Genomic DNA, 23353 nt, shown 5'->3' with positions numbered 1-23353 from the left:
AATAAACAACCCAGTTACCGAACCAGTATTTACCAAAGTCTATCATAAATCTAAACTTATCCAATTTATACCCATTGTTTCGTGTTCTCGATTAATCTCGATTGTTTCAAGCGCGGGTTGGACATGTATATGAGTGGGATTGGGTGTTTATAAATAGGAGCTGCCTCGTATGGGCCAATAGGCCTTCTGCAGTTGCCCTTGTTCTTCTGTTCTTATCTTATGTTCTTATCTTATGTTGCTGTCACAAGTGTGTGTTGGTTGGTGTGTTTAACTTCTAGGTGAAGAGGCAGCATATAACAGTAATACTAATATTAATAACAATATTAACAACTAATCGCCTTCTGCAGGGGGGTTGATGGAGGAGGGGGTGTGGGTGATGGAGGGTGTGGGTGATGGAGGGAGGGTGTGGGTGATGGAGGGTGTGGGTGATGGAGGGAGGGTGTGGGTGATGGAGGAGGGTGTGGGTGATGGAGGGAGGGTGTGGGTGATGGAGGGAGGGTGGGGGTGATGGTGGAAGGGTGTGGGAGATGGAGGAGGGTTGGGGTGTGGGTGATGGAGGAGGGTGTGGGTGATGGAGGAGGGTGTGGGTGATGGAGGAGGGTGTGGGTGATGGAGGAGGGTGTGGGTGATGGAGGAGGGTGTGGGTGACGGAGGAGGGTGTGGGTGATGGAGGAGGGTGTGGGTGATGGAGGAAGGGTGTGGGTGATGGAGGAAGGGTGTGGGTGACGGAGGAGGGGGTGTGGGTGATGGAGGAAGGGTGTGGGTGATGGAGGAGGGTGTGGGTGATGGAGGAGAGTGTGGGTGATGGAGGAGGGGTGTGGGTGATGGAGGAGGGTGTGGGTGATGGAGGAAGGGTGTGGGTGATGGAGGAGGGTGTGGGTGACGGAGGAGGGGTGGGAGCGAGGAGCCAGCTGGACGTGTACCACACGGGTGCCATCAGTGTTGACAGTCAACACGTCGCTGCCTGCTGCCCTCGTCCTCACATCTTAAACATCTCAATATATTTCAAGCATGAAATATTATCCTTCTTAGAATTAATAATGTATAATAATAAAACGTGGGATACAATATGCAGTAAAATAGGGTAAGTTGCCCATAGTTACATACCAAATTAACTTTATATTCCTGAATGTGTCAATATTTTTTTCCCTCTGGCGTTCGTCAATTTTCCATGTTGTTATAATTTCCTGCTTCCATTCCTCACTAATGTATTGGCATTTTAAGTACGCACCACAGTTCTAATCCTGATGCGTAAGTTTATTAAGTGAAGCCACGGGCCATTAAGGATGGTACACTGTTACTTATATTAAACAAAAAATAACATTAGGTTACTCATGACGAGGTATGGGAGGCCGCACTAGCCACACAGACTCGGCCGGAGTAGCAGCCGGACTGCCAGTTACTCGCTGACCTCAGCCGACCCGGCCATAAGATGGAGGCCAATCACAGTGGTAAAAGCAATTACGAGTTGAACTGGAGTAAGGCAAAGCATGCGGCCGATCTAGTGTTTATGAGAAAAGGGTATTCGATAGTGTTACAAAATGGGCAGCGAGTTTACGGTCCGTGCCCCGGGTGGAGTGGACCCGTGCCCGAGCGTGGCAGCGAGGTGTTCGTGGGGCGTCTGCCACGTGACCTGTACGAGGACCAGCTCCTGCCGGTGCTGGAGCAGGCCGGCGCTGTCTACCAGCTGCGACTCCTCATGGACTTTACCGGAACTACTCGCGGATACGCTTTTGTTACATACGCTAATCCCAAAACAGCGTACTCGGCCATCAAACTCTTAACAAAGTATGAGATCCGGCCGGGGGTTTTCCTAAGCGTTAAACAGAGCGCGGACAACAACCGGCTGTATCTGGGCAACCTTCCGGCCAGCCGGACGCGGCAGGAAGTGTTGCAGGAGATGGAGCGCTTGACGGACGGTGTTACGAAGGTCATCATGTACCAGAACGTCTACGACCGCTCTAAGAACCGGCGCTTTGCCTTCGTAGAGTACGAGAGTCACCGAGCGGCGTCGCTAGCCAGACGCAAGCTCTTCTCCCAGCAACTGACCATCTTCGGATCACCCAAGATTATCGTCGACTGGGCGAAGCCGATGGAGGATGAAGCCAGCCCCAGGATGAGGAAGGTAAGGCGTGCTGCGGTGACAGGTAAGAAGGCTGTGTGTAAGAAGGTAAGAAGACAGGTAAGAAGGGTGTGTGTAAGAAGGTAAGAAGACAGGTAAGAAGGGTGTGTGTAAGAAGGTAAGAAGACAGGTAAGAAGGCAACAGGCGACAGGGAGATTCACAATTATTTAGGCTCCGGGTAGTACAGCCGGGTTCGTTCTTGGCTCACAATCAGAATACCGGGATCGAATCCCGCGGCGGACAGAAATTGTTGGGAACATTTACTATCACCGAATCCACCTGTTCACCTAACAGTAAGTAAGGTTGCATCCTGGGCGGGGTCAGTAATTCGACCTGGGAGGTGGGGGGGGGGGGGGGGGGGGGTGAATCCTGAATATAATCCTAACGTGTATCAATATACTCTGGCTGCCTGTCCCCGACACAATTAATTATTATTATTATTAATTACAAGGTAAAAGTCATGTATTGAGACGTTTAGGCCACCAAAAAGTGAGGGAAGGAAATAGTATTATCAGAGGAAAGCGCCAAGCCATTTCGACTATATAGCACTGGGAAGGGGTCAGGATAAGGATTAGGGATGGGACGGGGGGAAAAGGAATGGTGCCCAACCACTTGGACATTCGGGGATTGAACGCCGACCTGCATGAAGCGAGACCGTCGCTCTACCGTCCATCGCAAGTGGCTGGGCGCACAGTAAGGGCGAGTCTAACTTAAGTGGGTTGATGAATATCAGATACTTACATTTAACTGATGTATAACTGATGTAGATGTATAACCTTGATGTATAACTGATGTAGATGGTTTAACAGATGTTGTATATATAAAGGAAGATCAAATATAACAGATGTTGATGTATAATGAATGAGTGATGTATGTATAATACAAGATTTATACTGATGTATATCAGATGACTGATGTTGATTGAATTTTGGTATCCATATTTCACTGTTGTCAAGTGATATGTCTTAATGGCATACAACATGCCTTTGTCGTAGGGCTTGTAACCTGTGTTGTAGGGCTTGTAACCTGTGTAGAAAGGCTTGTTATCTCTGTTATGGGCTCGTAACTTGTGTTCGGAGCCCACAGTAAGGCTTGTAGCCTTTGTGGGGCTTGTAGCCTTTGTGGGGCTTGTAGCCTTTGTGGGGCTTGTAGCCTTTGTGGAGCTTGTAACCTTTGTGGAGCTCGTAGCCTTTGTGTGGCTTGTAGCCTTTGTGTGGCTTGTAGCCTTTGTGGGGCTTGTAGCCTTTGTGGAGCTTGTAGCCTTTGTGTGGCTTGTAGCCTTTGTGGGGCTTGTAGCCTTTGAGGGTCTTGTAACCTTTGTGGAGCTTGTAGCCTTTGTGGGGCTTGTAACCTTTCTGGAGCTTGTAGCCTTTGTGGGGCTTGTAACCTTTGAGGGGCCGTTTCTATAGACCTTGTAACCTTTGCTGTGCGAGTTCTAACTCTTGTTGTAGGGCTTGTAACCTGTGTTGTGGGGCTTGTAACCTGTGTTGTAGGGCTTGTAACCTGTGTTGTAGGGCTTGTAACCTGTGTTGTAGGGCTTGTAACCTGTGTTTTGGGGCTTGTAACCTGTGTTGTGGGGCTTGTAACCTGTGTTGTAGGGCTTGTAACCTGTGTTGTAAGGCTTTTAACCTGTGTTGTAGGGCTTGTAACCTGTGTTGTGGGGCTTGTAACCTGTGTTGTAGGGCTTGTAACCTGTGTTGTAGGGCTTGTAACCTGTGTTGTAGGGCTTGTAACCTGTGTTGTAGGGCTTGTAACCTGTGTTGTGGGGCTTGTAACCTGTGTTGTAGGGCTTGTAACCTGTGTTGTAAGGCTTTTAACCTGTGTTGTAGGGCTTGTAACCTGTGTTGTAGGGCTTGTAACCTGTGTTGTAGGGCTATAACCTGTGTTGTAGGGCTTGTAACCTGTGTTGTGGGGCTTGTAACCTGTGTTGTAGGGCTTGTAACCTGTGTTGTGGGGCTTGTAACCTGTGTTGTAGGGCTTGTAACCTGTGTTGTAAGGCTTTTAACCTGTGTTGTAGGGCTTGTAACCTGTGTTGTAGGGCTTGTAACCTGTGTTGTAGGGCTATAACCTGTGTTGTAGGGCTTGTAACCTGTGTTGTAGGGCTTGTAACCTGTGTTGTAGGGCTTGTAACCTGTGTTGTAGGGCTTGTAACCTGTGTTGTAGGGCTATAACCTGTGTTGTAGGGCTTGTAACCTGTGACGTAGGGCTTGTAACCTGTGTTGTAGGGCTTGTAACCTGTGATGTAGGGCTTGTAACCTGTGTTGTAGGGCTTGTAACCTGTGATGTAGGGCTTGTAACCTGTGTTGTAGGGCTTGTAACCTGTGATGTAGGGCTTGTAACCTGTGATGTAGGGCTTGTAACCTGTGATGTAGGGCTTGTAACCTGTGATGTAGGGCTTGTAACCTGTGATGTAGGGCTTGTAACCTGTGATGTAGGGCTTGTAATCGTGTTGTGAGGTTTAGTTCCAGTAATCTTCGTAGCTCATTCCTCTCAGCTCGGGGACTCCTCTCAGCTCGGGGACTCCTCTCAGCTCGGGGACTCCTCTCAGCTCGGGGACTCCTCTCAGCTCGGGGACTCCTCTCAGCTCGGGGACTCCTCTCAGCTCGGGGACTCCTCTCAGCTCGGGGACTCCTCTCAGCTCGGGGACTCCTCTCAGCTCGGGGACTCCTCTCAGCTCGGGGACTAGCCTGATGCCATACCTCGGAACCTTTTCTAACTTCGTTTTGTATTTAAATAAATATATATAAATAAATAAATATATAAATATTTAACTAGATGTGTACTCCAGGCTGGAGCCGCATGTTCCAGTATTGGTCTGACATATGTGGTATACAAGGATTTAAATGATTTCTTACACAAGTTTCCGAAGGCAGTTCTTATGTTCGCCAGCCTTGCATACGCCGCTGATGTTAATCTTTTGATATGGGCTTCAGGGGACAGATCTGGTATGATACCAACCCCCAGATCTTTCTCTCTTCTTGACTCCTGAAGGATTTCCTCTTCCAGCTGGTACCTTGTGTTTGGCCTCCTGTTACTTACGCCTTTCTTCATCATTTTGCACTTGCTCGAGTTAAACTCTAGAAGCCATTTGTTGGATCATTCCTTCAATCTGTCCAGGTTATCCTGTAGCCTCTTTCAGTCCTCCTCTGTCTTAATCCTTCTCATAATTTTAGCATCATCAGCAAACATTGAGAGGAATGAGTCTATACCTTCTGGAAAATCATTTACTTATATCAGAAACAGGAAAGGTCCGAGTACAGAACCCTGCGGGACACCGCTGGTGACGTGACGCCAGTCTGAGGTCTCACCTCTCACTGTAACTCTGCTTCCATATGCAGGCGATGAGTCACAATAACGTGGCTGAAGTATGTTGACCAGACCACACACTAGAAATTGAAGGAACGACGACGTTTCGGTCCGTCCTGGACCATTCTCAAGTCGATTCACTTGAGAATCAATCGACTTGAGAATGGTCCAGGACGGACCGAAACGTCGTCGTCCCTTCAATTTCTAGTGTGTGGTCTGGTCAACTCTGCTTCCTGTTGTTTAGGTACTCCTTTATCCATTGTAGCACCCCACTACTTACTCTAGCTTGTTTATGTAGCTTATGCAACAGTCTCTTATGGGGTACTGTGTCACTTGTACTGTAGGTGTCTGTCTCATATGCTGTATGGCTGTCCTTCCTCGTCACCTCACCTATTACCATACACTTGCTGGAATTGAACTCTCGGAGCCACACGGGAGACATCTCTCGTCACGCTGGGTGCAGCCGCACCTCCACAGATCTCCAGTATCAGCTCTTGATACTGGTAATGGCTCAAAAGGGCCACCACTTACGGGCTATTCATGCCCGTGCCACCTTTTGGGTGGCTTAATCTTCATCAATCTTCATCAATCATCTCGGAGCCACGTGTGTGTGTTCTCCCCTCTCATAATATCACACACACACTCTTGTGGTGTGAGAAGTGTTGACGAGTTAGTTCACTCAGTGAGTCTTACCTCTGCATCTTTCACGCAAACGACCCAATTGGCGCTTCACGCCTCTAATAGTTATATCGAGCGAGGTGGATTGACTGGGTTCTGACAGTTTTAGGCCAAACTATTACGTTTCATACGGCGGGGATGTGGCTCCTGGGCTCCAACACAAGCACACGAGGGTGCCGAGAGAATATATTGCGAGTGTACGATGGGATCGAACCCGCGTTCGAGCGTTGAGGATTTAGGCATCACCTTACGAAACATCCTTTAACAAACTTGGCGACTTTGCGTACATTTATTAAACAGTTTTCGAGTTTCGAAGCTTCACAATACAAGGTTATTATTGTTACATACAATCTCGTAGCGCTTAAAAGCTTATACAATACATTAAGTGTAAACAAAGCCCCGATATTTGAAGAAATATGTACAGGTTACATATGCGTCTCTGCCCGAAACGCTGCGCGTACTAGTGGCTTTACAAGACTTAAGTAGTCTCCGTGGTGTAGTGGTAAGACACTCGCCTGGCGTTCCTTGAGCGCTTTGTCATGGGTTCGTATCCTGGCCGGGGAGGATTTACTGGGCGCAATTCCTTAACTGTAGCCTCTGTTTAACTCAACAGTAAAATGTGTACTTGGTTGTAACAACGATTCTTCGTGGCGGGGATCGTATTCCAGGGACCTGCCCGAAACGCTACGCGTACTAGTGGCTCTACAACAATGTAACAACTCTTGTATATATCTCACAAGATTGTAAATACTATGCTATGTATTCTCACAAACCCAATGTACCTTCTTGTATATAAATAAATAAATAAATAAATAAATAAATTAATTAATTAATTAATTAATTAATTAATTAATTAATTAATTAATTAATTAATTAATTAATTAATTAATTAATTAATTAAATAAATAAATAAATAAATAAATAAATAAATAAATAAATCAATAAATAAATGCGTAACACCACAGTCTCCCCCCCTCCACAGCACAACTAGAAACTGTGGGTTAATCATTCAAAATATCTTCCAAACATGAGGATAAACTTATATATTTGTTCAGCAGACCCTGGGAAGTGTATGATAAGCACAGCACTTGAGCTAATCTCCCGGGTGGGGTTAGGTGGGATTTACGGTGATTTATGGAGGTGATAAGCGAATCCCAGTGAGGAGATTACCCCGTCCTGAGTGATTATCAGATTATCCTGACGACATGACAACTTCTGGCTCTCAGACGTACAACAGTGATTGGATTTATATTTACTCTAAATGTTCTTTACTAACGCGAAAGTTCAACTGCTCATGCTAGCGGCTACAAAGTTCCACTGCACATGCAAGCTGCTACAAAGTTCCACTGCACATGCAAGCTGCTACAAAGTTCCACTGCACATGCAAGCTGCTACAAAGTTCCACTGCACATGCAGGCTGCTACAAAGTTCAACTGCACATGCAGGCTGCTACAAAGTTCCACTGCACATGCTAGCGGTTACAAAGTTCCACTGCACATGCTAGCGGCTACAAAGTTCAACTGCTCATGCAGACGGCTACAAAGTTCAACTGCTCATGCAGACGGCTACAAAGTTCAACTGCACATGCTAGCGGCTACAAAGTTCAACTGCTCATGCAGGCTGCTACAAAGTTCCACTGCACATGCAGGCTGCAATAAACTCCCAGCCTCTTAACATACAATTACTGTATGTCATAAATTACTTTACAATACCCGTCCTGGCCTGTGTTGAGTATTATACGTGTGTGTGTATGTGATAGTTGAACCAGCACATTATGCAGTATAGGTCCTGGTGCCTTATACTGACGCTGTTGTTCCTGGTGCCTTATACTGACGCTGTTGTTCCTGGTGCCTTATACTGATGCTGTTGTTCCTGGTGCCTTATGCTGACGCTGTTGTTCCTACTGCCTTATACTGACGCTGTTGTTCCTGGTGCCTTATACTGACTCTGTTGTTCCTGCTGCCTTATACTGACGCTGTTGTTCCTGGTGCCTTATACTGACGCTGTTGTTCCTGGTGCCTTATGCTGACGCTGTTGTTCCTGGTGCCTTATGCTGATGCTGTTGTTCCTGGTGCCTTATACTGATGCTGTTGTTCCTGGTGCCTTATACTGACTCTGTTGTTCCTGGTGCCTTATACTGACTCTGTTGTTCCTACTGCCTTATACTGACGCTGTTGTTCCTGGTGCCTTATACTGACGCTGTTGTTCCTGGTGCCTTATGCTGACGCTGTTGTTCCTGGTGCCTTATACTGACGCTGTTGTTCCTGGTACCTTATACTGACGCTGTTGTTCCTGGTGCCTTATACTGACGCTGTTGTTCCTGCTGCCTTATACTGACGCTGTTGTTCCTGCTGCCTTATACTGACGCTGTTGTTCCTGGTGCCTTATACTGACGCTGTTGTTCCTGGTGCCTTATACTGACGCTGTTGTTCCTGCTGCCTTATACTGACGCTGTTGTTCCTGGTGCCTTATACTGACGCTGTTGTTCCTGCTGCCTTATACTGACGCTGTTGCTCCTGCTGCCTTATACTGACGCTGTTGCTCCTGCTGCCTTATACTGACGCTGTTGTTAATTCTTGATGCTTATACTGACGCTGTTCCTGGTGCCTTATACTGACACTGTTGTTCCTGGTGCCTTATACTGACGCTGTTGTTCCTGGTGCCTTATACTGACGCTGTTGTTCCTGGTGCCTTATACTGACGCTGTTGCTCCTGCTGCCTTATACTGACGCTGTTGTTAATTCTTGATGCTTATACTGACGCTGTTCCTGGTGCCTTATACTGACACTGTTGTTCCTGCTGCCTTATACTGACGCTGTTGTTCCTGCTGCCTTATACTGACGCTGTTCCTGGTGCCTTATACTGACGCTGTTGTTCCTGGTGCCTTATGCTGACGCTGTTGTTCCTGGTGCCTTATACTGACACTGTTGTTCCTGCTGCCTTATACTGACGCTGTTGTTCCTGCTGCCTTATACTGACGCTGTTGTTCCTGCTGCCTTATACTGACGCTGTTGTTCCTGCTGCCTTATACTGACGCTGTTGTTCCTGCTGCCTTATACTGACGCTGTAGTTAATTCTTGGTACCTTATACTGACACTATTGTTCCTGGTGCCTTATACTGATGGAGAAATGAGGACGCAATGTTAAAGCCACCATTGCTTTCCGAGACTATTTCATCTAGGAAAGGTAGTCTACCTCTACTCCCAATCACTTAAGTGAACCATAGCACTGAACCTCGCTCGCATGCATCCCTAAGCTGTTAGCTGGGACTTGTGACCCCGACCGAGACACAAACCAGAATACCGAACTAACAACATACTACAAGAGCAAGAAGACTGCGAACTCGCTAATTAAAAACTCCTGACACCACACACAGCCCCCAAGAAAGAGACGCATGTCCTCCATGCCTTCACCTGCGTACCTGCAGACTGCCTACCCAACGAACTCACTATAAAAGCAAGACAATATTCCTTTCAAGCACACACAGCACCGCTCGTGTGCCAGGTAAGTTCACTACGGGCTCACCATAGCCTGTGCTACTAGCCCCGCTCCTGTGCCAGGTAAGTTACGGGCTAACCACAGCCCGTGCTACTTGGAACTTGTTCCGAGTAGCTGAATCTATGACAACAACAACAACATCCTTTCAAGGCACCTCACAAATTCATAAATAGTAAGGTACTTGAAGGAACACATAGTCTCTATATATAGACCAGACACAGCTGTCATGTTCATAGCAAATGGCACCATGAGTTTGTCAGCGCGGCGTTTCATACTCCAGCAGGGAGTAGGTAAACAACAGATAGCGTGACAGACGCCCGCCACGCTGGAAGAGAAGATGAAGCCACCCAAAAGGTGGCACGGGCATGAATAGCCCGTAGGTGGTGGCCCTTTTGAGCCATTACCAGTATCAAGAGCTGATACTGGAGATCTGTGGAGGTGCGACTGCACCTGCGTGACGGGAGATGTCTCCCGTGTCTCGCTGGGACGCTGCTATCATTATAAGTATTAAAGTCAGTGATGATGATGAAGATTAAGCCATCCGAAAGGTGGCACGGGCATGAATAGCCCATAAGTGGTGGCCCTTTTGAGCCATTACCAGTATCAAGAGCTGATACTGATGATCTGCGGAGGTGCGACTGCACCCTGCGTGACGGGAGATGTCTCCCCCGTGTTAAAGTCAGTGATTGATTGATTGATGAAGATTAAGCCACCCAAGAGGTGGCACGGGCATGAATAGCCCGTAAGTGGTGGCCCTTTTGAGCCATTACCAGTATCAAAAGCTGATACTGGAGATCTGTGGAGGCGCGACTGCACCCTACGTGACGGGAGATGTCTCCCGGACCAAGTGGTGACCAGATGGTGTAAAGTCAGTAACCAAGCAATGGCTTTATATCAGCCCTACAACCAAGACTTCCCCACCAACACACACCACAACATCCTCACAAATAACACAATAATCGACAAATGCAGCATCAATATATGACGAGGCATCAGTGAGGCGTTATACATCAAGCCAAACCAAGTCATCTGTCAACAGTGTACAGTACTAACACTAAATTACTCTCTGACATCTTCGAGAACACAACGAGTCATGTATTATACTGCCCCAGCCACCGTGGAAACGTAACTGAAAACTCACACCCCAGAAGTGACTCGAACCCATACTCCCAGAAGCAACGCAACTGGTATGTACAAGACGCCTTAATCCACTTGACCATCACGACCGGACAAAATGAGGTGATAGCCGAGGCTATTTGAACCACCCCACCGCCGGCACTCGGATAGTAATCTTGGGCATAGAATTTTACCAAATCACCTCATTCTTTGGGGCCATGAAACCCAAACGTAACGACGTTTGGGGACGTAAGAAACTGATCAGTTACATTGGATACTTGGGGCCATGAGTTAGGAGCTTCACCTTCACCTTATCCTTGAATATATATCCGGCAGCTCAAGAACTTCCATCCACGGGAGACATCTCCCGTCACGCAGGGTGCAGTCGCGCCTCCACAGATCTCCAGTATCTTCTATTGATACTGGTAATGGCTCAAAAGGGCCACCACTTACGAGCTATTCATGCCCGTGCTACCTTTTGGGTGGCTTCATCTTCATCTTAACACATTCACAAGGGAGACATCTCCCGTCATGCAGGGTGCATTCGCACCTCCACAGATCTCCAGTATCAGCTTTTGATACTGGTAATGGCTCAAAAGGGCCACCACTTACGGGCTATTCATGCCCGTGCCACCTTTTGGGTGGCTTAATCTTCATCAATCAATCAACTTCCATCCACGGGAGACATCTCCCGTCACGCAGGGTGCATTCGCACCTCCAGAGATCTCCAGTATCAGCTCTTGATACTGGTAATGGCTCAAAAGGGCCACCACTTACGGGCTATTCATGCCCGTGTCACCTTTTGGGTGGCTTAATATTTTTCAATCAATCAACTTCTAAAATTTACGTGTTATTCATGCCCGTGCCACCTCTTGGGTGGTTTAATTTTCATCAGTCGATCAACTTGTAATCATACAGGCGACTCATCCCATGCCACCTTTTGGGTGACTTAATCTTTATCAATCAACCAACTTGTAACCCATACGGGCTATTCATCCCCGTGCCACCCCTTGGGTGGCTTAATCTCCATCAATCAATCAACTTGTAACCAGAGACCCAGAGACACTTGCAGATGTTACACCACCAAACATCACATTCACTCCAAACATTGATCACATTCATGCCCGTACCACCTCTCGTGGTGGCCTAATCTTTACTAATCTATCAATCAACTCGTAACCATTCAAACTCTGTCTTTGATAATGTTGACAAGGGTTAACGAAACGCACGTCTTAGCGTCGGGCCAAATCAAATTGGAAAATGAACTTACGTATTGTACCTCACCGATGCCCAGTCTTCTGTTGTCGCTGTATCCGTCGATTATTTTGGTGCCAGGACATCGCTGGTGATAGTTTGGTTACGTATAGCGACTATATGTGGCTTAATAAGACCTTGCTGCTTGTGCATTGTAAGGCGTCTTGAAAGGGATGTTGTCTTACCTATATATTGAATTCGTTGGGATGAACAGTCCCCAAGCGGGCACGTGAAAGCAAAGACGACATTCGTCTCTTTCAAGGGGTTTTTTGTTTGGTATGAGCAGAGTTCTTTATGAGCAAGTTGGCAGTCTTCTTGCTCTTATAGTTTATTGGTAGTTCAATCTTCTGGTTGGTGTCAGTAGGCGGTCACATTTCTATCAATAATGTTTCTCAGGACCCTCTCTTCTGTTTTGTGGAATGTGGAGAAGCAGGTCCTGTAGAATACAGTACTCTAATAATAGGGACCGATGATGTACTTTAGTCTGTTATATCTGAAGTCGCATGGCGGCTCTCCTTCCGTTTGATGATTTCTTCGACATATCCATTAGAGTATCCATTAATGATCAGGATCTATCTGCCTTACTCCAGCGAGTTCCTCGTCAACCAGCTTCCAACAGGTGCTGTGTGTGAGGGCGCGGGTGACATAGGCATTGACTGATCTTTTCTTTATAACACTGATTAACTCGGTGATGGGTGCTTTAATATTTAACTCGGTCAAGCAACACAACGATGGAATGATTGATTAAAGTGAAAAGACCAGCTCTCTATTACAAAAGATGAGATTAGAATTACTCCTTAAGGATTTTTTAATTTAACAAGTGAGTTTATTCATTAATTCAAGTAAACATGATAGCGAAGATTGTCGCTAGAAATAGGCAAAGGAATTTGATAGGCTTGATGTGTTTGAAGACAAGGCATCAGTGCTCACAACTCTCAGGGCAGTAGTAAGTCTTGGTCACACTTAGCGTTAAACGCTAGCTCTCCCTCTCTCTCTCTCTGACCTTCCCCACACGCTCTTCCCAAGGGCTCAATCCATACTATCCCTTACTCCTCACAAAAATGGAGTGCCTCAAACTCTGCCTCTGGCACCCCGTGAACCAATCCAAAAATAATGAGGATTAGGCCTATAAATTCCAGCCTGTCACTGCTGGACGTCACTCCCCCCTGACATGCGCCATGGTCGTAATCCCTCCTAAGGGGTGTGTGACTTCCCTTTGTATTGGTTGTCTTGTAATGAGGGGAGAATCCCTCTTATTTTGTATGGTCAAAACCTCCCTATTTGTCAACTGACAGCCAGCAAGACAAAGGACCGTTATTCTTTTTACTGTTCTCACGGAACCTTAGGCTATCTGCCCCAAACGCTGCGCGTACTAGTCGGCTTTACAAGAATGTAATTACTATGCTATGTATTCTCACAATTCCAATGTACCTTCTTGTATATAAATAAATAAATAAATAAATAAATAAATAAATAAATAAATAAATCTGGAATCTATAACACTCACAGTCATTAACTGTGATGAGCCGGGTTGCTGAAGTTACACTATGAAGACTGTAAACATATGATGAGAGCCAGACTGTGGGTCACATGTCAGCTGCCACCCATGACGACTCCTAGAACAGCAGTGAGAGGCAGGACCCCCGGTGGACACAACCTATACATCCCCCCCCCCCCCCTGGCACCTCTTACACCCCTTTTTCCTCTCCCCTGGCCCAACCACTTGGGGTGGACGGTAGAGCGACGGTCTCGCTTCATGCAGGTCGGCGTTCAATCCCCGACCGTCCAAGTGGTTGGGCACCATTCCTTCCTCCCCGTCCCATTCTAAATCATTATCCTGATCCCTTCCAAGTGCTATATAGCCTTAATGACTTGGTGCTTTCTCCTGATAGTTCCATTCCATTCCCTCTCCCCTGTTACCCCTCCCTCTCTTCCCCTTTTCTCAGACAACTTATTAGTAAGAAGCGTTGAAACAACTCTATGGACTTCTCAGAAAAGCTATTATGAAGCACTGGAAAACTTTAAGGGGTAAACACACCACATACTTCACACTTTCATTCAGAAACTTGTGTAAAGAATCATTCAGAACTTTGTATACCACATATGTCAGGCCAATCCTGGAGTATGCAGCCCCAGCATGGAGTCCATATCTAGTCAAGGATAAGACTAAACTGGAAAAGGTTCAAAGGTTTGCCACCAGACTAGTACCCGAGCTGAGGGGTATGAGCTACGAGGAGAGACTACGGGAATTAAACCTCACTTCCCTGGAAGACAGAAGAGTTAGGGGGGACATGATCACCACATTCAAGATTCTGAAGGGGATTGATAGGGTAGATAAAGACAGCCTATTTAACACAAGGGGAACACGCACAAGGGGACACAGGTGGAAACTGAGTGCCCAAATGAGCCACAGAGATATTAGAAAGAACTTTTTTAGTGTCAGAGTGGTTGACAAATGGAATGCATTAGGGGTGATGTGGTGGAGGCTGACTCCATACACAGTTTCAAGTGTAGATATGACAGAGCCCGATAGGCTCAGGAATCTGTACACCTGTTGATTGACGGTTGAGAGGCGGGACCAAAGAGCCAGAGCTCAACCCCCGCAAACACAACTAGGTGAGTACAACTAGGTGAGTACTTGATTCCGAGAAAATTACATAGGGGTCTTAATAAATTGTACTATATTTTAAAGTATTTAACTTAAAATGACCCCAACCAGCCGATGTCCGTTCCGTACCTCAGTCCTTTCCCAGTGCAAAGTTGGGTGATACTTGCCGCAAAAAATCTGGCCCTCTACTGTGGACAGACAGACAGGCAGACAGATATTCCTATAGAGATGGAGCACCGTATTAACCTTGCACAATCGCACACTGTTGTGTGGGTTTTAGATCTTTACTTATCGTTCCTATCAGAAGTAGACATATTAACCTGGTGTTTGGTGTCACTTTGTTGATCTAGCATTACTAATGTGTAAATGTTTACATAGTTATCACAGCTACTGGTACTGGTGACTACCACAGCTACTGGTACTGGTGACTACCACAGCTACTGCTACTGGTGACTACCACAGCTACTGGTACTGGTGACTACCACAGCTACTGCTACTGGTGACTACCACAGCTACTGCTACTGGTGACTACCACAGCTACTGGTACTGGTGACTACCACAGCTACTGCTACTGGTGACTACCACAGCTACTGGTACTGGTGACTACCACAGCTACTGCTACTGGTGACTACCACAGCTACTGCTACTGGTGACTACCACAGCTACTGCTACTGGTGACTACCACAGCTACTGGTACTGGTGACTACCACAGCTACTGGTACTGGTGACTACCACAGCTACTGCTACTGGTGACTACCACAGCTACTGGTACTGGTGACTACCACAGCTACTGGTACTGGTGACTACCACAGCTACTGCTACTGGTGACTACCACAGCTACTGCTACTGGTGACTACCACAGCTACTGGTACTGGTGACTACCACAGCTACTGCTACTGGTGACTACCACAGCTACTGGTACTGGTGACTACCACAGCTACTGGTACTGGTGACTACCACAGCTACTGCTACTGGTGACTACCACAGCTACTGCTACTGGTGACTACCACAGCTACTGCTACTGGTGACTACCACAGCTACTGCTACTGGTGACTACCACAGCTACTGCTACTGGTGACTACCACAGCTACTGGTACTGGTGACTACCACAGCTACTGGTGACTACCACAGCTACTGCTACTGGTGACTACCACAGCTACTGCTACTGGTGACTACCACAGCTACTGCTACTGGTGACTACCACAGCTACTGCTACTGGTGACTACCACAGCTACTGCTACTGGTGACTACCACAGCTACTGCTACTGGTGACTACCACAGCTACTGCTACTGGTGACTACCACAGCTACTGCTACTGGTGACTACCACAGCTACTGCTACTGGTGACTACCACAGCTACTGGTACTGGTGACTACCACAGCTACTGGTACTGGTGACTACCACAGCTACTGCTACTGGTGACTACCACAGCTACTGGTACAGGTGACTACCACAGCTACTGCTACTGGTGACTACCACAGCTACTGCTACTGGTGACTACCACAGCTACTGGTACTGGTGACTACCACAGCTACTGCTACTGGTGACTACCACAGCTACTGCTACTGGTGACTACCACAGCTACTGCTACTGGTGACTACCACAGCTACTGCTACTGGTGACTACCACAGCTACTGCTACTGGTGACTACCACAGCTACTGCTACTGGTGACTACCACAGCTACTGCTACTGGTGACTACCACAGCTACTGCTACTGGTGACTACCACAGCTACTGCTACTGGTGACTACCACAGCTACTGCTACTGGTGACTACCACAGCTACTGCTACTGGTGACTACCACAGCTACTGCTACTGGTGACTACCACAGCTACTGGTACTGGTGACTACCACAGCTACTGGTGACTACCACAGCTACTGCTACTGGTGACTACCACAGCTACTGCTACTGGTGACTACCACAGCTACTGCTACTGGTGACTACCACAGCTACTGCTACTGGTGACTACCACAGCTACTGCTACTGGTGACTACCACAGCTACTGCTACTGGTGACTACCACAGCTACTGCTACTGGTGACTACCACAGCTACTGGTACTGGTGACTACCACAGCTACTGGTGACTACCACAGCTACTGCTACTGGTGACTACCACAGCTACTGCTACTGGTGACTACCACAGCTACTGCTACTGGTGACTACCACAGCTACTGGTACTGGTGACTACCACAGCTACTGCTACTGGTGACTACCACAGCTACTGCTACTGGTGACTACCACAGCTACTGGTACTGGTGACTACCACAGCTACTGCTACTGGTGACTACCACAGCTACTGCTACTGGTGACTACCACAGCTACTGGTGACTACCACAGCTACTGCTACTGGTGACTACCACAGCTACTGCTACTGGTGACTACCACAGCTACTGCTACTGGTGACTACCACAGCTACTGCTACTGGTGACTACCACAGCTACTGCTATTGGTGACTACCACAGCTACTGCTATTGGTGACTACCACAGCTACTGCTACTGGTGACTACCACAGCTACTGGTGACTACCACAGCTACTGCTACTGGTGACTACCACAATTACTGGTGACTACAGTGGTAGTCATCAGTAACAGTAGCAGTGGTAGTCTTCAGTAACAGTAGCTGTGGTAGTCTTCAGTAACAGTAGCTGTGGTAGTCACCAGTAGCTGTGGTAGTCACCATGCAGTAGCAGTAGCTGTGGTAGTCACCAGTAGCTGTGGTAGTCACCAGTACCAGTAGCTGTGGTAGTCACCAGTAGCTGTGGTAGTCACCAGTAGCTGTGGTAGTCACCAGTACCAGTAGCTGTGGTAGTCACCAGTAGCAGTAGCTGTGGTAGTCTCCAGTAGCAGTAGCTGTGGTAGTCACCAGTACCAGTAGCTGTGGTAGTCACCAGTAGCAGTAGCTGTGGTAGTCACCAGTAGCTGTGGTAGTCACCAGTAGCAGTAGCTGTGGTAGTCACCAGTAGCAGTAGCTGTGGTAGTCACCAGTAGCTGTGGTAGTCACCAGTAGCTGTGGTAGTCACCAGTAGCTGTGGTAGTCACCAGTAGCTGTGGTAATCACCAGTAGCTGTGGTAGTCACCAGTAGCTGTGGTAGTCACCAGTAGCTGTGGTAGTCACCAGTAGCTGTGGTAATCACCAGTAGCTGTGGTAGTCACCAGTACCAGTAGCTGTGGTAGTCACCAGTAGCAGTAGCTGTGGTAGTCACCAGTAGCTGTGGTAGTCACCAGTAGCTGTGGTAGTCACCAGTAGCTGTGGTAGTCACCAGTAGCTGTGGTAATCACCAGTTGCTGTGGTAGTCACCAGTAGCTGTGGTAGTCACCAGTAGCTGTGGTAGTCACCAGTAGCTGTGGTAATCACCAGTAGCTGTGGTAGTCACCAGTACCAGTAGCTGTGGTAGTCACCAGTAGCAGTAGCTGTGGTAGTCACCAGTAGCTGTGGTAGTCACCAGTAGCTGTGGTAGTCACCAGTAGCTGTGGTAGTCACCAGTAGCTTTGGTAATCACCAGTAGCTGTGGTAGTCACCAGTACCAGTAGCTGTGGTAGTCACCAGTAGCTGTGGTAGTCACCAGTAGCTGTGGTAATCACCAGTAGCTGTGGTAGTCACCACTACCAGTAGCTGTGGTAGTCACCAGTAGCTGTGGTAGTCACCAGTAGCAGTAGCTGTGGTAGTCACCAGTAGCTGTGGTAGTCACCAGTAGCAGTAGCTGTGGTAGTCATCAGTAGCAGTAGCTGTGGTAGTCACCAGTACCAGTAGCTGTGGTAGTCACCAGTAGCTGTGGTAGTCACCAGTAGCTGTGGTAGTCACCAGTAGCAGTAGCTGTGGTAGTCACCAGTAGCAGTAGCTGTGGTAGTCACCAGTAGCAGTAGCTGTGGTAGTCACCAGTAGCAGTAGCTGTGGTAGTCACCATGCAGTAGCAGTAGCTGTGGTAGTCACCAGTACCAGTAGCTGTGGTAGTCACCAGTAGCAGTAGCTGTGGTAGTCACCAGTAGCAGTAGCTGTGGTAGTCACCAGTACCAGTAGCTGTGGTAGTCACCAGTAGCAGTAGCTGTGGTACTCACCAGTAGCAGTAGCTGTGGTAGTCACCAGTAGCAGTAGCTGTGGTAGTCACCAGTAGCAGTAGCTGTTGTAATCACCAGTAGCTGTGGTAGTCACCAGTAACTGTGGTAGTCACCAGTAGCAGTAGCTGTGGTAGTCACCAGTAGCAGTAGCTGTTGTAATCACCAGTAGCTGTGGTAGTCACCAGTAGCTGTGGTAGTCACCAGTAGCAGTAGGTGTGGTAGTCACCAGTAGCAGTAGGTGTGGTAGTCTCCAGTATCAGAAGCTGTGGTATTCATCAGTAGCTGTGGTAGTCACAGGTCTTCCACAGCTACAGGTCGTCTGTGGGCAACAGTTATAAGTATAATTTAAAGTAGCAAGCAGCATTTGAATATGAACCGCTGGAAGCAGTCCCAAGTAGTGGCAGCAGCTGCTGATACAGAAACAGGAGTTAGCCTATTTCTATACTGTTGTCATTATTTCGTTATTATTGATTTCTATTGTTGGCATTAATGTTAGATGGATTTTGAATTTTGGAGTTATGAAAACAGTTGATACTTTCAGCTGTTTTCTACTCTCTTGCTTCACTCTGAATTAAGCTCGTGTGACTGGTAGAGTGACGTCGTTGTTGCGCGGGCAAGGCGGGTAACTGTTTCCTGTATCATGTTTTGTCTCACGCAGCTTCCTGTGAACACAGCAGTTAGCCAATGTCACGTTAACAGAAAACGTTGAAGGTTGAGAGGATGGGCGGGCCTTCAAGGTGCGATAAGATAAACCTGCTGTCATGCCATTGGCGACAGTGCCGCCTTATTCGTTCAGGAACAACCATGACAAGCGGACCCGAAAGTAACAGTAGCGCGGACAGCTGCATTGTTTACGACGCTGCGGACCCTGCCAGCCTTCAGCATATAACGCCAGGGTTGCAGGAGCTGCTACGGCGCACAGGCTACCCGCTGGTGCAGGAGAATGGCCAGCGTAAGTATGGACCCCCGCCTAGTTGGGACGGCCCACCGCCTCCCAAGGGATGCGAGGTCTTTATCGGCAAAATACCTCGAGACCTGTATGAGGACGAGCTTGTGCCGGTGATGGAGCGCGCTGGGAAGGTCTATGAGGTGAGACTCATGATGGACGTCAACGGCAATAACCGCGGCTATGGCTTCGTGCAGTACTCTTCCCGCCAGGAGGCTGAGAACGCCCTTCGCATTCTCAACAACCACGAGATCCGAACGAAGCGGTTTTTGGGTGTGATGCGCAGTGTGGACAACAACCGCCTGTTCGTGGGCGGTATCCCCAAGAGCCGGACGCGGTTGGAGGTGCAGGAGGAGATGCGGCGTGTAACAGAGGGCGTCGTCAAGATCATACTGTATCCCTGCATCAACGACCGCACCAAGAACCGCGGTTATGCCTTTGTTGAGTACACGAGTCACAAGGCGGCAGCTATGGCCCGCAGGAGGCTCTTCTCTGGTCGTATTCAGCTCTGGGGCAACACCGACGTCAAGGTTGACTGGGCAGAACCTGAACTTGATGTCGACAATGACATCATGTCCAAGGTAGGTCACGGACTGTGTGTGCTCTCTCGTTGCTTTGTATTCCAGAACTGCTTCACCATCATCAAGCAACGAGGTTGTTGGCTTCATGAGACGACCTCGCTCCGTCCTCGTAATAGAACGTTGCATTTTGACGTATACTTTACCTATGGCGAAAAATTGTCGTACTAGAAAGTGGCAGCGGCTCGAGAAATTGACTACTGTCCCGTTTTCTGTTTTCGGTCCTTTAGTTGGTTAGAATAAAGGCACTTTAGTACGACAGTTTCTTGATGTTGGGAAACCCTTAGGAGGACGGGCTGTCTCATTGTCTAGTCATTGCTCGGACATGATAACCATTGGAAATATTGCCTCATTCCGATATTAGGGAACTCCGTCAGGGCAAAACAGTGGGCTGTCTCCTTTTTTATCTTATATTACAATGGGTGATAGTCGGAGAACAATATTTCCTGACCAAGCTTTTTATTGATGTACGTCTCTGTAACTTACCATTAGAGAGGTATTTTTAGATGTCACGGGGGAAGGGGAGGGGCCGTTATCTGTTGTATCTCTACCGTTAATAGTGACGAGTCTTACCACGCCCACATTCCTCAAGTGTCAGGCAGAGCCTACACTTCTCTCACCAAACATGTTTTGTAAATGAGAATTAGACTTGTACTGTTTCCAAAATACGACAAATGGCGCAAATTTCTTCACATTTGGAATGCCTGGAGGTCGGAGTGTTGTATAGTCAACCCGCCTTGAGCTTTCTCATCATACTTACTTGACTTCTGTTATTTCGTAGTTTTAAAAGCTTTAAAAGTATTTTATTGTAGCCTAATCCATCCTGTCATTCAGAATGATGTTATTTACAGCAAGAATGTGTAGAACGCAGCAAAAAGAGACCGTTACAGACACAACAAACTACGTTTCTGCTATTAATTTTATAGAGGGCATGAAAAAGAAAGTAAAAACTAAGCCTAAATTATGCAATGGTTCATGAAGCACAAATATCAGCGACTTGTTTCGCTGTATGATGTCTCGCAGATCCTCTCCACTGAGGACAGAAGAAAATGTATGCTGTATAAGCTGGTTAGCATTGTAAATGTATGGCCACATCATAAAAACAATCATACATGTACTCTAAGCTGGCATATATTAGCCTAGGATTGTTATCTAGGTCTATTACCGATTAGGGTGTTTTGTACAACCATATATTTTTGTTTGTTGCACTCGTTAGTCACGCTTACTATTCATTTTTGAATGATGAATTGGTTTAATGATAGCCAGACGATGTGTGAGGGGGAAGACTTGCTTAATCTGTGTAAACACTCTATGCAAATAAAGGGACCCAGTCTATGGAACTCACTCCCTATTGAATTGAAAAGCTGTCCAACTTTTGGGTCATTCAAAAACAATACAAAAAAGTACCTAATTTAATCTTCATAGTTTTTTACCTTTGCTTTAAAATTGCACTGTATCTATTGCTACCCAATCTCCCAGTCTTTATGTACCCAATCCGAACATCTTTACCATTGTGATCATTGCTGTCTTATATGTGCTGTCAATCTGCTGTATGGTGTCTATTAATCTTGTTTAAATTACCAATCAAGCTGTCAATGTAATCAATCAGAGCTTTAATATACTTACTAATCTCTCTCATCTCATTTTTTTTTCTTGCAATGTATTTGTTATCATTTTATTAATTCTGCTAGAATTTACCTACTTAAAATTATCTGTTAGATTAAGGACCTGCCCGAAACGCTGCGCGTACTAGTGGCTTTACAAGATTGTAAATACTATGCTATGTATTCTCACAAACCCAATGTACCTTCTTGTATATAAATAAATAAATAAATAAATAAAATAAGTACACTGGATTAAGACACTATATACATACATCTTCTGCTACACAATTGCGGTATTGTGCTATAGCTATAGAAGTCTCCTAGGGGCCAATTGTGAAAATGATGTACTTAATTCGAATCATATAGCTTCAGGTTTGGAAAACATTTCAAGTATACTCAGGATAAACCAAATTCGTGAAGCTTCCTAATTTAGACTCCTATAATATGCTGAACTGATTTAAACTTTGGACTATAATATATGCTGCTTTAATTTTCTATATAAATAAAACGTTAAAATCCTGTATAGCGTCTTATATACCTTGAGGTTACCTTGAGGTGCTTCCGGGGCTTAGTGTCCCCGCGGCCCGGTCGTCGACCAGGCCTCCTGGTTGCTGGACTGATCAACCAGGCTGTTAGACGCGGCTGCTCGCAGCCTGACGTATGAGTCACAGCCTGGTTGATCAGGTAGGTACATGCATAAAGTTGATTTTAAATTTTTTAACAAAATTTACAATCTTACCTATGCGTTTTATCTATGGCTTGTTTAGACAATATGTTCTCACAGTCTGCTCTCAGGAAGGTTACTGTGAAGACATGATCAGTGAGGCTGTTGGCCGCAGACCCGCACAGTCGTCACAACTCAGTTACTAACTACAGGAACTTGTTTACTTCTCATAGTGAAAGCCTAAGATCCAATATTAGTATAAATCCAACATGATTTGTAATTTCCTATCACTTGAGAATGAACCATATTGGTTCGAAACGTGAAATTTTGTAATAAGTGTATTACATTCTACAGTTATTTATTTCTATTTATTGCTGGTGTTGACCGAAAAGGTAAGATTAATAATTCTAACACGAATCTTCTCAATATTTCTTATTTTTTCTTCACTGTCGGTGGTAATAAAAATAACAATTCTTCGAAATTCATTTTTTAATTGTCTGACGCCTGAACGTGTTTCGTAATTCGTATTACATTTTCAAAGACTTAATTTACACACAAATTCTTCGTACTTATACTCTATTGGATGAGGTGATATGGTACAAAAGTTTTAGGTGAGGTGACAAACACAAGACAGAACACGAAACAATGGGTATAAATTGGATAAGTGAACATATGAATGGAAGTAACTGCAGAAGGCCTATTGGCCCATACTTCCTCTTGCCGCTTCCATATTGGTTCGGGGTCTTGAAGTAGGTAGAATATAGTTGTGCATTAATTGGCTGTTGATTGCTGGTGTTGACTTTTTGATGTGTAGTGCCTCGCTGATGTCAAGCCGCCTGCTATCGCCGTACCTATCGATGATTTCTGTGATGGTCTGGTTGTGAGAAGAGATTATGTGTTCCTTGATGGCTCCCTGTTGCTT

At 46.6% G+C, this 23353-nt stretch overlaps 3 protein-coding genes across 4 annotated transcripts in view; 2 read left to right on the top strand and 1 right to left on the bottom strand.

Moving 5' to 3' along the window:
* The first annotated feature begins 1345 nt into the window (after positions 1-1345).
* On the top strand, positions 1346-2911 carry LOC123769040 (APOBEC1 complementation factor-like). The gene is made up of 2 exons (XM_045759995.2): positions 1346-2125; positions 2891-2911. Exons 1-2 carry the CDS (start codon positions 1433-1435, stop codon positions 2909-2911), a joined length of 714 nt encoding a protein of 237 aa, XP_045615951.1. The 5' UTR covers positions 1346-1432.
* Positions 2912-3175: 264 nt separating this feature from the next.
* On the bottom strand, positions 3176-5871 carry LOC123769039 (zinc finger protein 737-like). The gene is made up of 3 exons (XM_045759994.1): positions 5820-5871; positions 4296-4547; positions 3176-3510 (listed from the first exon to the last, which is right to left on the bottom strand). The coding sequence occupies exons 1-3, from the start codon at positions 5869-5871 to the stop codon at positions 3176-3178; spliced, it is 639 nt and encodes a 212-aa protein (XP_045615950.1).
* Positions 5872-19344: 13473 nt separating this feature from the next.
* Positions 19345-23353, top strand: part of LOC123768911 (probable RNA-binding protein 46) — a 78132-nt gene continuing 74123 nt past the window's right edge. For both annotated transcript variants that reach the window (XM_045759711.2, XM_045759710.2), the window contains exon 1: positions 19345-20166. In XM_045759711.2, the coding sequence (XP_045615667.1) occupies positions 19360-20166 (807 nt within the window). In that variant the 5' untranslated portion in view covers positions 19345-19359. The remainder of the gene's footprint in view (positions 20167-23353) is intronic.

The sequence above is a fragment of the Procambarus clarkii genome, chromosome 64, assembly GCF_040958095.1.
Source record: "Procambarus clarkii isolate CNS0578487 chromosome 64, FALCON_Pclarkii_2.0, whole genome shotgun sequence".
NCBI classification, from domain to species: domain Eukaryota; kingdom Metazoa; phylum Arthropoda; class Malacostraca; order Decapoda; family Cambaridae; genus Procambarus; species Procambarus clarkii.
Note: the sequence above shows the minus strand (reverse complement) of the source record. Positions and strands in the feature narration are given on the sequence as shown.

Coding starts and splice junctions, on each gene's coding strand:
- LOC123769040 (XM_045759995.2), top strand. CDS start 1,433: ATGGAGGCCAATCACAGTGGTAAAAGCAATTACGAGTTGAACTGGAGT. Junction 2,126..2,890: donor CCAGCCCCAGGATGAGGAAG/GTAAGGCGTGCT, acceptor TAACTGATGTAG/ATGTATAACCTTGATGTATA.
- LOC123769039 (XM_045759994.1), bottom strand. CDS start 5,871: ATGTCTCCCGTGTGGCTCCGAGAGTTCAATTCCAGCAAGTGTATGGTA. Junction 4,548..5,819: donor CAGCAAGTGTATGGTAATAG/GTGAGGTGACGA, acceptor CCTACATCACAG/GTTACAAGCCCTACATCACA. Junction 3,511..4,295: donor TTACAAGCCCTACAACACAG/GTTATAGCCCTA, acceptor GGCCCCTCAAAG/GTTACAAGCCCCACAAAGGC.